This window comes from Lynx rufus, unplaced genomic scaffold (assembly GCF_022079265.1).
Source record: "Lynx rufus isolate CCGP_SWC_20201006 ecotype Redwood Valley unplaced genomic scaffold, mLynRuf1.p SCAF_3, whole genome shotgun sequence".
Classification (NCBI taxonomy): domain Eukaryota; kingdom Metazoa; phylum Chordata; class Mammalia; order Carnivora; family Felidae; genus Lynx; species Lynx rufus.
The window spans coordinates 158,369,267-158,384,394 of record NW_025814845.1 but is presented as its reverse complement, the minus strand read 5'-3'; the positions used below and the strand labels follow the sequence as shown (position 1 = coordinate 158,384,394).

The window sequence follows — 15,128 nt, the reverse complement described above, 5'->3', positions numbered from 1 at the left end:
CTTTGTGTCTTTAGTTGTGGGCTGATCTGTTAGTCTTCAGGATGTTTTCAGAGTGAGTGGCATGACATGTAGTTGTTGTCGTGGTGTGTCTGTGGAGAAGGGGAGCTCAGGATCCTCCTACTCTGTCATCTTCCCCCATTCTCATGGCTACCATTTTTAATTCCCTTTTTCTTTTCTTAACAGTGTCCTTTGAAAAGCAGAAGTTTTAAATTTTGAAGTCCATTTTGTCAATCTTTTCCTTTCATAGTTCATGGTATTTCTTTAGAAAAATCTTTGCCTAACCCAGTGGTATATTTTGTCTCATGTTTTACTCTAGAAGTTTTATGGTTTTGACTTTAGTATTAGGTTTATGAACTAATTTTAGTTATTTTTTTTGTATAATATAAAGTAAGGGTTGAGGTTCACTTTTTCTATATTGATATCCAGTCAGTTGTTCCAGCCCCGTTTGTTGACAATGATGTCCTTTCCCCTTGAATAGCCTTGGCACCTTTGTGGAAAATCAGTTGATCATGTAACTATGGATATCAATATTTTAAATATTTGTTTATTATTTTTCATAATGAGCATAACGCATTTTTACCAAACAAGGAATTAGTGGGTGGGTAAAGTTATGCTGTAGGTTGATATCCCCAGAAATCTGGCAGGTAAATGGAGATATACTAATTATAAGCCCTAAAAGGACAGGGACTGTTTCTTTCATTTATTAATTGAAGAATATTGAATAAGACATACATGGTCTCTGCCCATCTCTGTCTTCATAGAGCATGCAGTCAAGTAAGGGAGACAGACAGTAAGAATGTATAAACACACGTTTGTATAACATATATTAAGTCGCTATAAAGGAGAAAAAGCAGGCTTAGTCGGTAGAATGAGCATGGGACCTTGGAAGGCCTCTCAGAAAGATTATGTATGTTCAGGTAGCTGGAGTAGCACATGCGAAATTCCTGATTAACAAAGATTAAGTTGGCATATTTGAGAAACTGAAAAGAAGCCCGTATGTCTCTGCAAGCAGAAAGTGTTGGTACGTGACTTTGGAAATGTAAACTGAGGTCTGACCGTGCAGGGGCTTGCTGACCAAGATAAGTAGTCTGGATTTTATTTGAGTGCATTGGGAAGGCACTCAAGGTTTGTTCTTTTGTTTTTGCTTAAGACTATGTATGTCTAGATCAATACATTAAATATAAGTAGCAGCTCAGAAACCTCCATTATGGTCTTGTCCAGTGTTTATAGCCCGCCACCCCACCCCCTGCCCACCTCCCATTAAGCAAGTACTATTCTGACAGATGTCTCCATTATTGTTAGTTTTAACTTTATTCTGTTTTTGAACTTTATATAAATGAAATCACACTGTGAACTATATAAATGGAATCATTGTGTCTGGCTTCTTTCACTCAAAATGACATTGTTGAGAGTCATCCATGTTGTTGAGTGTAGCAATAATTTACTTTTCTTGCTGTATTTTGAGGGATAGTTAAGTGACTGAGTTAGTTTTTAAAAGGTGACTGGCTGTTGTATGGGAAGATAGATTACACCCAGGCAGGAGAAAAAACATGGAGACTGGGAAGGCAACTATGGAATAGACAAAGTGAGGAGCTTGGACTAGCATGAAGAAGAAAAGATATGGAATGAAATAGACAAATATGAAATGTATACTTTGGAGATAAAACTCAGGGAGTTTAGTGATACATTGGGTAAGAGTAAGAATGAGGGTAAGGGATGTATCATAGTCCCAGGTTTCTGGCTTGGCAACTGATAGATGGAGTTTCACTTTTTTTTTTCCTCCTAGGAAAGACTGGAGGAAGGACACATTCAAGTAGAGTAAAAACTGAGTTTATTATTAGGTCTTTTAAGCTGCTTGTGATATATGAGGGAAGCTGTCAGACATCCATTTGGATTGTGGCTATGGAGCATATTGGAAAAAAGTGCAAAGTAGGGATAGTTTACAGATTATGGGGCAGCTGCCATGTATATTAAGAAGGTTTGAATATCACCATTTTATTCAACTTCTGTTAGCTGTGTGTGTGATTAAGGGCAAACCACTTGATCTTTTTGAGGGCCATTTCTTTACATCTCTAAAATGGGAATAATACTTGGCTTCATAAAGTGTAATATGTGAGCAAGACCCATTTTATAGTTATTTGGAGCAGTGGATGCTTGGAAAAGTTTAGTCACGTGTATACAATTTGAGTTGGTAGGAAAGTCAGATTATGGAAAACCTTGAAAGGCATGGAAGAAACTTGGTATAATATGGAGCCTTAGAGTTCTTAGTATGGGAATAGATTTATCTAAGTTTGATTTAAGGACACATCTTCTAAATGCTATTCAGGAAGAAGTTAAAGATGAGAAATATCTAGAAAATCAGTTGTCATAGTTGAGGATTAAGGTGCTGAGGGCCTGGCCTGACATGGATGTAGAGATCAAAGAACAAATCAGAGATTTCAGTGGAAGAAACTACAGGATTTGTTCAATGCCTCATTTTATGGCTTAACAGCAGGGGGAAGAATCAGTGACTAAGACCATGTGACTAAGGCTTTGAGCTTGGGAAACCAGAAAAATAGTGGAAGCAATGACAAATCTGGGGTAACCTAAAAGGAAAACTGAGTTAGGGAAAGGACAGTTCATTCAGTTTTGAATGTATGACTCTTACAGTGTGGTTGTCTTTGGGTAGGTGGATATTCTCTGGCAGTTAGATATTGTGGTAAAGACTGTAGAATTAGAAGTCAAGAGATTAATTCTTTTTTGGGTTTAATCACTAATGAGCTTTGTGGTCTTGGAAATTTTAGCATCTCAAATATTAAATGTAGTTGTCTAAAAAATGAAGCTAATACCCGCCCTGTCAGCCTTACAGGATTGCTTTGAGGATCAAATAAGAATGCTTATGAAAATACTCTGTAATTGTAAACTCCCATATAATTATAAGGTGCTAATGTTATTTCTTAGTTCAAATTAAAATGAAATACTTGGTTCAGGGCTAGAGAAGAAAAGGAGAAGATACCAAACTTCTTAAAAGTTTGTGTTTGGAACTAAATCGGAAACATCAGAAACCTTAGTCTCTGAATACATATGCCTGAAAACCTATGTAGACTATAATTTGGGAGACTAATCTGGAAGCTGATCTTGTATATGACAGTTATGAGAACCAAAAACACAGATTGCATCTTGTCAAATGCCAGTATTTAACTTGACTTCAAGTTGGAAGTTCAAAGAACTTTTGAATTCCACCTGTATGGTTGCCCCATGTATATTTACAGAATTTTAGAACATACCATTCTTATGTCTGTGAGCTGTACATTTTGGCCAAGGTTCAATTTAGGGTAATGTTTCAGTTTTCTTCAGCTATTTGTAAAGAAGTGATTCCTAACATTTATCAGCATTATCAGTATGGTATGTTGGTTAGCATCAGCAGCTCTGAAACCAGACTGTTTAGATTAAATAAATCACAGCTCTGTCAATTAATGACTAGACTTGTGCACTTGAGCACATCATTTAACCTCTCTGTGCCTCTATTTCCCCATCTGTAATGGGAACTAACCTGAAGGTTTTGGGGAGGATTGAATGTAGTAGTGTATGGAAAGCAATTAGAATGGTTCCGGGGCGCCTGGGTGGCGCAGTCGGTTAAGCGTCCGACTTCAGCCAGGTCACGATCTCGCGGTCCGTGAGTTCGAGCCCCGCGTCGGGCTCTGGGCTGACGGCTCAGAGCCTGGAGCCTGTTTCCGATTCTGTGTCTCCCTCTCTCTCTGCCCCTCCCCCGTTCATGCTCTGTCTCTCTCTGTCCCAAAAATAAATAATAATAAAAAATAAACGTTGAAAAAAAAAAAAGAAAAAAAAAAGAATGGTTCCTGGCACATAAGAAGTGCTATTTAAGTGTTAGTGGTGGTTATTATAGAACAGTTTGTTGTTATTTTGGCAGTGATCAAAGAATAAAGTACGTGAACAAGAGATTTTGATCCTCTCAGAACTTACAGCTGAGAGAAGTGGAAGGGTGTCGTGGTAAACATAATGGGCTGTAGAGTTATATTTACTTAGATTCATATAGTAATTCTGCCCCCTTTGCTTTATGGTTTCAGCAAACCACCAAATCCCTCTGAAGCTCAGTTTCTTTGCCTATGAACCAGGAGTCAATGTCTATCCTACAGAGTTGTTATGAGGATTAAATGAGATAATGTATAAAGTGCTTGACCCAGAGTAGATGCTAAAAAATGAGAGAGTTGTCTAACACCCCCGGTCCCCTGCCATACTCGTATAGAGTGGTATGGGCAGTTTGATTTCCTCTATGCTCTCTTTCTCTTTGCTTGCAATTATAGAACTTCTACATTTCTTTCCATTTGTTAACAGAGTAAACAGCACCTGTTTAATTGGATATACCTTGAAAAGTGTATTGTCAGCTATCATTTCCCTCTTCCTTTGCTGTTTTGGGTTATATGCTTTATTATTATGGCAAATCCTACTAGAATCAAGATGGTAGACATTATTAATTGGTCATAGAATTGGCTGGACTATAGCCTCAAAATCCTTCTTCAGGATAAGAAGCTAAAATCAGCTCATCAGACTCAATACAGTAGAGAAATCCTCTCTGCCTTAGAGCTTTCTAGAAGAAATGTTTATGGGATTATCAAACTAATATCTGAGCTGTCCATTAATCCTCTCTCAAGATATGGGCTTGTCAAACTTTATGACAAAACAGAGTGGTTGTAGAGCATTTCCTGACAGATGTGCTTATCTGTATTACAACATTGTTACACAATATGAGCATCTTTAGGCACCTTCCAGACAGGGTGCAATAATCTTAAGAGCAACTACAATGCAAAGATTGTAATGCAGTGACCCAACTAAGTGTGCATCGGAATCAGCTGGAATGTGGGCTTAAAACAGACATGCTGTAGGCCTCCCCCGAGGTTTATTGAATCAGATTCATCAGTAAATAGACCTTGACATGTGCATTTTGTAAAACTACCCCAGATGATTCTATTTATGCCGCTGGTTAAAAACAACTCAAATACTGTCAAGAATGTTAGGGAATCAGCTATCCTCATATACTACTGGTATGAGGGTGAATTGATATATAGCACAGCCTATAGAACTGTTTTGCAGTATCTATCAAAATTTCAAACTTTCCAATAGGAATACATACGTGCACAAAGATCTAGTTTCAAGAAAGTTCCCTGTTGTATAATATCAAACAATTGTGAGCAACTAAGTGATTGTCAGTACACAGATGGTTAAGTACATTGAGTTAAATACCACAAGGAAACTATGTAAAGAATAAGATATACATGAAACATATACATGCCAAGGTAGAAAGATATCTAGGATATATTGTTAAGTTGAATAAGCAAGTTACAGAATAAACCCTATTTTTAAAATTTTATATCTAAATATAGAGAGAGAGATTTGGAAGAATACTCACCAAAATATTTACAGTGGTTATCCATGACAGAAGAATGGGAATGATGGAGGAGGGAGGCATAAACCTTTCTACTTTTGTATTTAAAATATTTGCTGGGAACGTGGGTGGCTCAGTCGGTGAAGCATCTGACTTGAGCTCAGGTCCTGATCTCACGGTCTGTGAGTTTGATCCCTGCTGACAGCTCAGAGCCTGGAGCCTGCTTCGGATTGTGGGTCTCCCTTTCTGTCCCTCCCCCACTCAGGCTTTGTCTCTCTCTGTCTCCCAAAAATCAATAAATGTTAAAAAAATTATTTTAAATGTGTGCAATAAGATTTTGTTATTTTTGTAATGATAAAGAGAACCACTGGGCAAAACATGAATGATTTAAAGGAAGCTTGTATGGAACCTAATTTACATGTGTCAAAACATTGCTTACTTTGCAAATACCAATTTTAACCTGAGACTTAAATTTCTAACTTGGGAAACATAAAGGAATGCAAAACAATTTTGGATGTTTGCTAAGAGGATAAAATTTTGTTACTGAAATTGTGAAAGTAATTGAGAGTTTCAAATAGATAAGCATTTAAGGTAAAAGGCATTTACCTTGTATCAGAATTATATTGGCTACTTGTTTTAAAAATCCTTAGTGCTTGTGTATATCTGGATATGGCAATTGAGTACAGGATATTGTAGTGACTTTTTTTTCAATTGATAAGCCTCTAGCCTGTGGGGATATTAACACCTTTTAATCTCCTCTTTTAAAACTTTAGGCCCGATGAGAGAAAGGGAAAGTTAAGGATGCTGGAGCAGAACAATGGATTTCTCTTTCTCTTTCATGCAAGGGATCATGGGAAACACAATTCAGCAACCACCTCAACTCATTGACTCCGCCAACATCCGTCAGGAGGATGCCTTTGATAACAACAGTGACATTGTTGAAGATGGTGGCCAGACACCATATGAAGCTACCTTGCAGCAAGGCTTTCAGTATCCACCTACAACAGAAGATCTTCCTCCACTCACAAATGGCTATCCACCATCGATCAGCATGTATGAAACTCAAACCAAATACCAGTCATATAATCAGTATCCCAATGGGTCAGCCAATGGCTTTGGTGCAGTTAGAAACTTTAGCCCCACTGACTATTACCATTCAGAAATTCCAAACACAAGACCACATGAAATTCTGGAAAAACCTTCTCCTCCACAGCCACCACCTCCTCCTTCGGTACCACAAACTGTGATTCCAAAGAAGACTGGCTCACCTGAAATTAAACTAAAAATAACCAAAACTATCCAGAATGGCAGGGAATTGTTTGAGTCTTCCCTTTGTGGAGACCTTTTAAATGAAGTACAGGCAAGTGAGCACACAAAATCAAAGCATGAAAGCAGAAAGGAAAAGAGGAAAAAAAGCAACAAGCATGACTCATCTAGATCTGAAGAGCGCAAGTCACACAAAATCCCCAAATTAGAACCAGAGGAACAAAATGTAAGTTGAAACATTTGAAAAATTTTGTAACCTTTCAGATTTACTGGAAGTCCAAGAAATATTTTTCAGTTTTTATCTCTTCAAATATAAATATTCCTGATAACTTCTTTCTTCTAATCCCTAGCAAGGAACTTGGGATGTTATTATAGGTGCTGAGTAAGAAATTTTTTGAATAAATGAATGGACATCATTAGAGGGAAGAAATATTTTTAAGATATCAGACACTAAGAATCTTGCTGCTTATGTTTCTTTGTCTAATAGCTTCACTTATTTCTATTTGCTTATAATAAACTCCTGGTTTCTAAAGATGAAGAAAGGCAGAGAAGATGGTTAATTATATTGGTTTTTTTTATTTTGAACTAACTTTTCCCCGGAGAGCTTAGATTTAAACACTCATTACCATTGTATTTGCTACAAAATAATGTGAATAGAGGAACTCTTTGTATTAAAATCAGAGTTAGTAGTCATATATATTAAAACTTTAGGTGGACTGTATGTTAACTAAAATTGAAATAAAATCTTCAGGTGGAATTTTTATAAAAGTCATTCTTCATAGGTAAGATGCATGCTGCCAATTTTTTAAAATATCTCTGAGGTTTCAGTATGAATTTACTTAATAATAGGTATGTAACAGATCAATCCTAGCTTGAATGAAGAGTTTTTAGTTACTATTCTAATACATGGTATGAATTGAAGACATTTCCCAGACATTGATTTGAGAAGAAATAGATATTTTTATAATACTAGTCTGCTTTTCTGTCTGATCTGGTATGCCTGAATAAGTTAATTTATTATCTTCTGTTTAAAGAAATGTTTACTTCATACCAACTCACCTTTCCCTCAGTAGCTGGGTTCCAGTACTTCATTCAACTCAAATGTGATCATTTTCTAGAGTAAAAGGCCACACTGATTCTAGACTCTCATGAGTCCCGGTGTAATATTTCAGTTTTTCTCATTTTTCTGTAGTTTTATTTATTCATTTAACAATACTGTTTAAGTATCTACTCTTAAAGTAGGGCAAGGAATGAAAGTAAAGATGCCTACTTCCAGGTTGCTTATATTCTAGTAAGAGGAGCCAGAAAATACATGCATACATATGTACATACATTCAAACATACGTATAGTATAGTTTGTATAGTATAGTATAGTAGTATAGTATAGTATAGTTTAGGTAGTATTAAGTGCTGTAAAGAAAATAAAACTGGGTAATGAGATAAAGAGTAATTAGAGACACTTTAGCTATTCTGGTGTCTTAGTTCTGCATTTGTAAAATGAAGGCTTTGTAACTAAGTGTTTTCTGAAATGCCTAAATTTCTGAAATCATTTCTTAAATGCCTCACCCCTTGAACTTAGCTCACATAGTATCTTATACAGACTGTATAAGTACAGCCAAGTGAGCACACATTGAGCACATCAATTACTTCATTAAGTAAATGAATAAACGGAAGGAGAAAAGTTAACTTTTTGCATTCCAGATGCATTCACTGTAGCATTTTTTCCCTAGACCTACAGTGAAAAGGTATGTGATACACTGTGACCCTTGGGAATCACAAAAATGCATAAAACCTGAATTTGGTTAAAACCAGAGCTAAAGCTTAGTTCCTGAGAACTGTTTTGTTGGCCCATCTTGCTTTTGCTCTAGACAATCTGGCAGATAGGAGAATATCCAATTTTACTTACTGGGCTAGACTTTTTACCTCTTTTGACAAGGTACATTAAAAATATATTTCAAAATAGAAACAGGTCTGGAAGCATTTAGAGGCAGGATAAGACAATCTGCTTACTTTTTATATCCTTTTTATTTTATTGGAATCTAGGAAAATTGAGTGCAATGATATTTCTAATAGTCCCTTTATAATGAGATTTTAAGTTTTTTTTTTTTTTAATTTATTTTGAGAGAGAGAGAGAGCAGGGGAGGGGCAGAGAGAGGGAGAGAGAATCCCAAGCAGGCTCCACACCATCAGCATGGAGCCCGACATGGGGCTCAAACTCATGAACCATGAGATCATGACTTGAGCCAAAACCAAGAGTTGGAAGCTTAACCTACTGAGTCACCCAGGTGCTCCTAATAGTGAGATTTTAAAGCCCATTCTGTCTTTGTTGGATATGTGCTATGCCTGGCTCTTTGTATCACTTAAACCTTGAGTTAATTGTTATATCCAAGGATTCAAATGATTAGATAGAATTTAAAAGTTTTAGTTCATTTTCTTTTTGGTAAATCATGTGGGGTATAGTTTAATATGTCATTATTTAGGATCTTACAGTATCTTGAGGTAAAAGAATATCAATTTGACTGAAGGTATAGATGTAGTATTGATTGCACTAAATATTACCAAGACCATTGCCTGAAAGTTGAGTTTTTGGTGAAAATCCAGGTTTTCCTTCCCCTCCCCCATCCTTTTTGTCCTTGCCCCCTTTCCCTCTCCCCCAATGTTTCTCTCCCTCTTTCTCTTTGTTACTCTCCCTTCACTCCTCCCTTTTATTCTAAAGAGAAAAATGAGAAGATCTTGTTAGTTGAATTTTGATTAATTAAAATTTATCACACATAGGGGACAGAGCTAAAGAAGTGGGCACCATTAAAGTTGTACTCCATTCTGATAATAGAACTTTAAAGCTAGAGCCTCCCAAGACTCCTGTGAGTGTCATGCTTCACTAAACTATGCAGATGACCAGTAATGTGCACAAAATGATTGGTTTTGTAACTTTGTTTTCTTTTTTTTTTTATTATTAGGTTTCCTTAACTTGAACAACATTTATTTTGTTTCCCTTAGGATAGTTTTTCGTGTTTTAATTTTTGACACCGTTGTGCCTCCTCATTGTTACTAAAGGTCCAAGCACTTGGTGTTTAGCATCGTAGAGGCCTTAGAAATGAAAGGGAAGCCCAAGTGAGAGTCTGCTGACGCAACTGGACAGCTCCCCTCCCCAGATGCTTTAGGGAAGCATAATGAGAACTGAATGCTTGGAGGAAAAGTTTGAAATGTCCTTAAGCTGGATTTGTTTTTATATGTATTTTTGTTCCCTAAAAACCCAGTCATAAGTTCTTTTTTGAGCAGTCTCATTTAAAGTAATCCTTAATGATTTCACTCACTACTTTTTTCTTTTTTTCTTGGTATTTGATCTATAAGTATCTCCTCCCAGTTCTGGGTTGTTTGGCCTTCTAAAGAGTGGCTGTTATTTGGAACGACCTAAGTATATCTTCTCAACAATAAAATGTGTCCAAACATCTAGGCAGCAGGAGACCTGAGATCACTACTGAAATTGTATATTCTGTAAAGCTGGTGGAGCTGTTTTCCCTCCTGTCAAATTAGAAACATGTGAAAATGTTTCTGCATGTCTTCCTCCCTGGCAGGTGTAATGCCTCAGGCATGTGAGCGTAGGCCCTATTCAAACATTGGTCTTCCACCAGCACCTCAGTGGGCTTATCCACTAAGACTAGTCTCATTAACTCTTAGCTTGCCATTTTCATTTATAAAAAGCCAAATAGCTTCCGGTCTCCTCAGCACTAAGTTAGAGCTTATATTTGGTTCTTAGCCTCAGAGTATTAGGTCTTAAAATTCTTAGAAACCGTTTAAGTGCAAAATGTTCCTTTTGTACAGATGTTTTAATGTTTAAGGTTATGACCTTAAATAGTTATTTAGAAAGTAATACAGAAAGATGCACGAACAATTTACTGCCTTTGAATTTTTCTTTCCACCTTAAATGTTGACATAAATTTTGGGTTTTTTAAAAGAATGTGATTTTGCTTAATGTTTTGAAAATTATTAGGGATTAGGAATTCTAGATTTGATGCATATTATTCATTTTAATAAATCTCTTGGGTTTTAATAAAAGTACTAGACCAAATTCTTTAAAAAGGAGTATTTTGGATAATGTAATTTTATTTTAGCTGTTTTCTTAACATTTTTTTTCCTGTTTAAGAAACTTCTTGTTATTTTTTCCTGGAATATAGGTCTTTCCATATGGAATCAACTAAAAATGTAAAAAAGAGGTATATACCCATAAAATCAAAAATTTAAAACTAAGGAGAGCTAACTCACTGTCATCTTTTTCTCAGAGTCTCTCTTCCTAACGCAACACTGTTAGTACCAAAAGGTATTTCTTGTCCTTACTTGATTTAAATCTCTTTTAAGCTTATCTATCCTTTGAACAACTAATGGAAAATGGATATTATACCCAGAAGTATTTTATCTGTTGACATTTTCTGACTCATTTTTCTTGACTCCTAAGCATTTGACTTCCAGTGACCATTTTGTCTTAAAAACTTCCCTTAATTGGTGTTTGTGATACTATGCTATCTGTTTATCTTCTTACCCTTTTTTTTGAGCTCAAATCGTAGATCTCTAAATGCCTACTAGATATTTCTGTTTTGCCCTTGTATTAGCATATCTTGCAATGTATATTTCCTTTTTATCATTTCAGCATCCTTATTTGACTTTCTTATTTTCCTTTCTTTTATATAGTCTTGAAAGCTTAGAATAAATCTTAAGCTTGCTTCTCTCCCTTGCCATTGTTTTCCTTTTAAAATGGCTGTATAAACAATTTTAGTTCTGTGAAAGTGATTTTAACAGTGTTTCAAGCTAGCCTGAAATTGAAAAGTGAGCATTCTGGAACAAACCAAAACAATCAAAAAAAGATAAGGCATTTGAGGGGCGCCTGCGTGGCTCAGTCAGTTGAGCGTCCGACTTCGGCTCAGGTCATGATCTCACGGTCTGTGGGTTCGAGCCCCATGTCGGGCTCTGTGCTGACAGCTCAGAGCCTGGATCCTGCTTCTGATCCTGGGTCTCTCTCCCCCACTCTCACTTTGTCTCACTCTGTCTCTCAAAAAAAAATAAATGTAAAAAAAATTTTTTTTTAAAAAAAGATAAGGCATTTGAATAATAAACAGTTTTGAAGGAAATCCTGTCTTTAATCCAGAAAGGGAAGAATGTTAATGGGCTTCAGACCAGTTCTTACAATAATAGTAGGATTTTGTTGTGTGGCAAAGATGAGTCACTTCTTATCTGTCTGCCCTCAAAAGGAGTCACAGAGATCCCTTACACCCAGACATCATGAAGAGTGAGTGTGCGGAGGAGGACAACTCGCTTTCTTAGCGGCATATGTGCTTCCTCAAGCGGTCTTGTCTTCCTGCAGTAGCTGAAGAATGAGAAGTTAAGGTGAAGGCTTAAGCTGTATCTGTAGATTGAAGTGAAGCTACTGAAAGGGACTATGCAAATGTGGACAGTATTTCCAAACTGCTTTATTATTATACCAGTGATCAGGAAGACAGTTTCCACTTGAACACAGATTTTTCTTTCCTTGCTCAATGAGTGTGTCCTATTGGATTATGTGGTACCACCACAGACACATCTGACAGCGAATTTTGTGCCCATCAACAAGTTGCCACTACCTTTTTTCACCTGGGCTGTTTTCAGTAACCTAATTAAACATTCTGCTTCTCCTCTTGCTTCTATTTTCCGCATAATAGTTAACATGATCTTTAATGCATAAAGTGGTGTGTGTTACTTCTCTACCTAATCCTCATCAGTAGCTTTTTACTGCACTTAAGATAAAACATTTGAATATACTTATGAGGCCCTCATAATGTACCCTGTCTCCCCTCTGTCATCATGTAACCTCTCTCTCCTTTGGGCAATTAAGTCGGTTGTAATGGCCTTTCTACCATTACCAATTCCTACCATGAAATTTCTACCTTTTTTTTCTTAATTAAAAAAAAATTTTTTAATGTTTTTATTTATTTTTGAGAGAGAGAGAGAGAGAGAGAGAGACTGGGTGCAAGCAGGGGGAGGAGCTGAGAGAGAGACACACAGAATCTGAAGCAGGCTCCAGGCTCTGAGCTGTCAGCACAGAGCCGGACGTGGGGCTTGAACTCATGAACCACAAGATCATGACCTAAGCCGAAGTCGGACGTTCAACCGACTGAGCCACCCAGGCACCCCTCTTAAATTTTTTTAATGTTTACTTTTGAGAGAGAAAGAGAGAGAGACACACACACACAGAGAAACAGAGCATGAGTGGGGGAAGTACAGAGAAAGAGGAAGACACAGAATCTGAAGCAGTGTCCAGGCTCTGAGCTGTCAGCATAGAGTGTGATGTAGGGCTGGAATTCACGAACAATGAGATCCTGACCTAAGCCGAAGTTGGAGGCTTAACTGACTGAGCACCCAGGCCCCCTGAAATTTCTACCTTTTTGAATCCCAGGAACTGCACACATGCCATGACTTCATTCTGGAATGTTCTTCCCACTTTTTACTAGACTATTCATCCTTTGATTCTCAGATTACAATTTACTTTTTCAGAAAGGCCTTTCTTGACCTTCATATTTAAGGATGCACCCCCCCTTTATTTCTCTTCATACATTTACATTGTATAAGTGTATGTTTTTATTTGTTTAGTGTCTGTCTGTCCTACCCAACTGTAAGCTCTTTGAGGTGATGGATCAAATCTATTAGTTTCATCATTGCATACCCACCTTCTAGAACAGTGCCTGGAAATTCATAGGCAGTGTTGAGTAAATGACTGATACTTGGAGTTTAGGGTATTAGTCTGGCTTATCATTTCCTTGTAGTTAAAAATCTTTCTACAATTTTTTATTTAATAAAACTTTATTTTTACTGGTATTACAACAGTGTCCTGAATTAATTGAATTGACAATTTTAAGTAGCTTCTAGAATTACTCATATTTTTAAATTGGAACTAAGACCTAATTTGATACATATATCTTTCTTTATGCCATCTAAATTAAATTCTGTTCTTTGACAAGTGAGAAGTTTTTTAAATATCTTTTTTTTTAGTTTTTTTTTTTAACATTTATTTATTTTTGAGACAGAGAGAGAGAGAGCATGAACAGGGGAGGGGCAGAGAGAGAGGGAGACACAGAATCCGAAGCAGGCTCCAGGCTCTGAGCTGTCAGCACAGAGCCCAACGTGGGGCTCGAACCCACGGACCGCGAGATCATGACCTGAGCCGAAGTTGGACGCTTAACCAACTGAGCCACCCAGGCGCCTCTTAAATATCTTTTTAATTATAAAAGTAATATGCTTTATACACAAAGTACCAATAACACAAAAATATAGATCTGCCTGGAGCACCTGGGTGGCTCAGTGGGTTACATGTCTGACTCTTGGTTTCAGCTCAGGTCATGATGTCATCATTCTGAGAGTTCGAGCCTCAGGTTCGGTGGTGACAGTGCAGAGCCTGCTTGGGATTCTCTGTCTCCCCATCTCTGTGCTCCTCCTCCATTCACACTGTCTCCGTCTCTCTTAAAATAAATAAATAAATAAACTTAAAATATATATATAGATAGATCTTCCTTCACCATTTCCCTAATCTCATTCCCCAAAGATAACTACTCTTATCAATTTGATATAAAATGTATCAAATACTTTTCAAGGCATATACAGACTATTTTAAAATAAAAAGTTGGAAGATGTTGATAGATATGTAGATTACTGACATGGAATAGTGCTATACTTACTATCCTCTGCTTAGATTTTCTCATTTTGTTTTCTGTAAATAGTTCCCTAAAATATAATTGCTCGATTGAAGAGGGACATATTTTGAAGTTTGATAGATATTTCCAAATTGTCTTCCCTAAGGGTTCCAGAAAAATAATTTTTAAGTAACCTATTTGTGGATTTTATGATTAGAAAAATAATGTTTATCATAGACAATTTGACAAATACAGAAAAGCACACTAAAAAAAATCACTTTTTCCATCACCTGGTGGTAGTCTAGTTTTTCTTTCTGTGTACTTAGAAAAAATTATTTTTCCAAGATTGGAATCATACTATACAGATTGGTTTGCAATTTGCTCTTTTCAAAAAATGTTATATTATTTTCCCATGTCCATATATATATATATATATATATATATATATATATATATTTTTTTTTTTTTTTTTTTTTTTTTTAAGATCTTATTCTTAAGTAATCTCTACACCCAACATAGGGCTCAAACTCACAACCCCAATATCAAGAATCACATGCTTCACTAACTGAGCCATCCAGGCACCTCTTCCATGTCATTTTAAAATTCATTTATATTTCTTTGCTATCTAGTCATAATGTATTTAACTAATTTATGTTACTAGACATTTAGATTGTTTTCTAATTTGCTTTTATAAATAGGACTGGTGTGCATATCTGTGTGTGTGTATATATTTATACCTCTCCACGCTTTTTCAACATACATATGTATTTAGAAGTGGAACTTCTGGAACAGAGTCTTAAAATTTAAGGCTTTTCATTCATGCC

At 36.4% G+C, this 15,128-nt stretch overlaps 1 protein-coding gene across 6 annotated transcripts in view; it reads left to right on the top strand.

Moving 5' to 3' along the window:
• The window catches only part of NSD3 (nuclear receptor binding SET domain protein 3), a 117,289-nt gene that overhangs the window by 39,380 nt on the left and 62,781 nt on the right, over nt 1-15,128 (top strand). For all 6 annotated transcript variants that reach the window (XM_047091129.1, XM_047091128.1, XM_047091126.1 and 3 more), the window contains exon 2: nt 6,157-6,875. In XM_047091129.1, coding sequence (XP_046947085.1) covers nt 6,201-6,875 — 675 coding nt within the window. In that variant the 5' untranslated portion in view covers nt 6,157-6,200. The remainder of the gene's footprint in view (nt 1-6,156; nt 6,876-15,128) is intronic.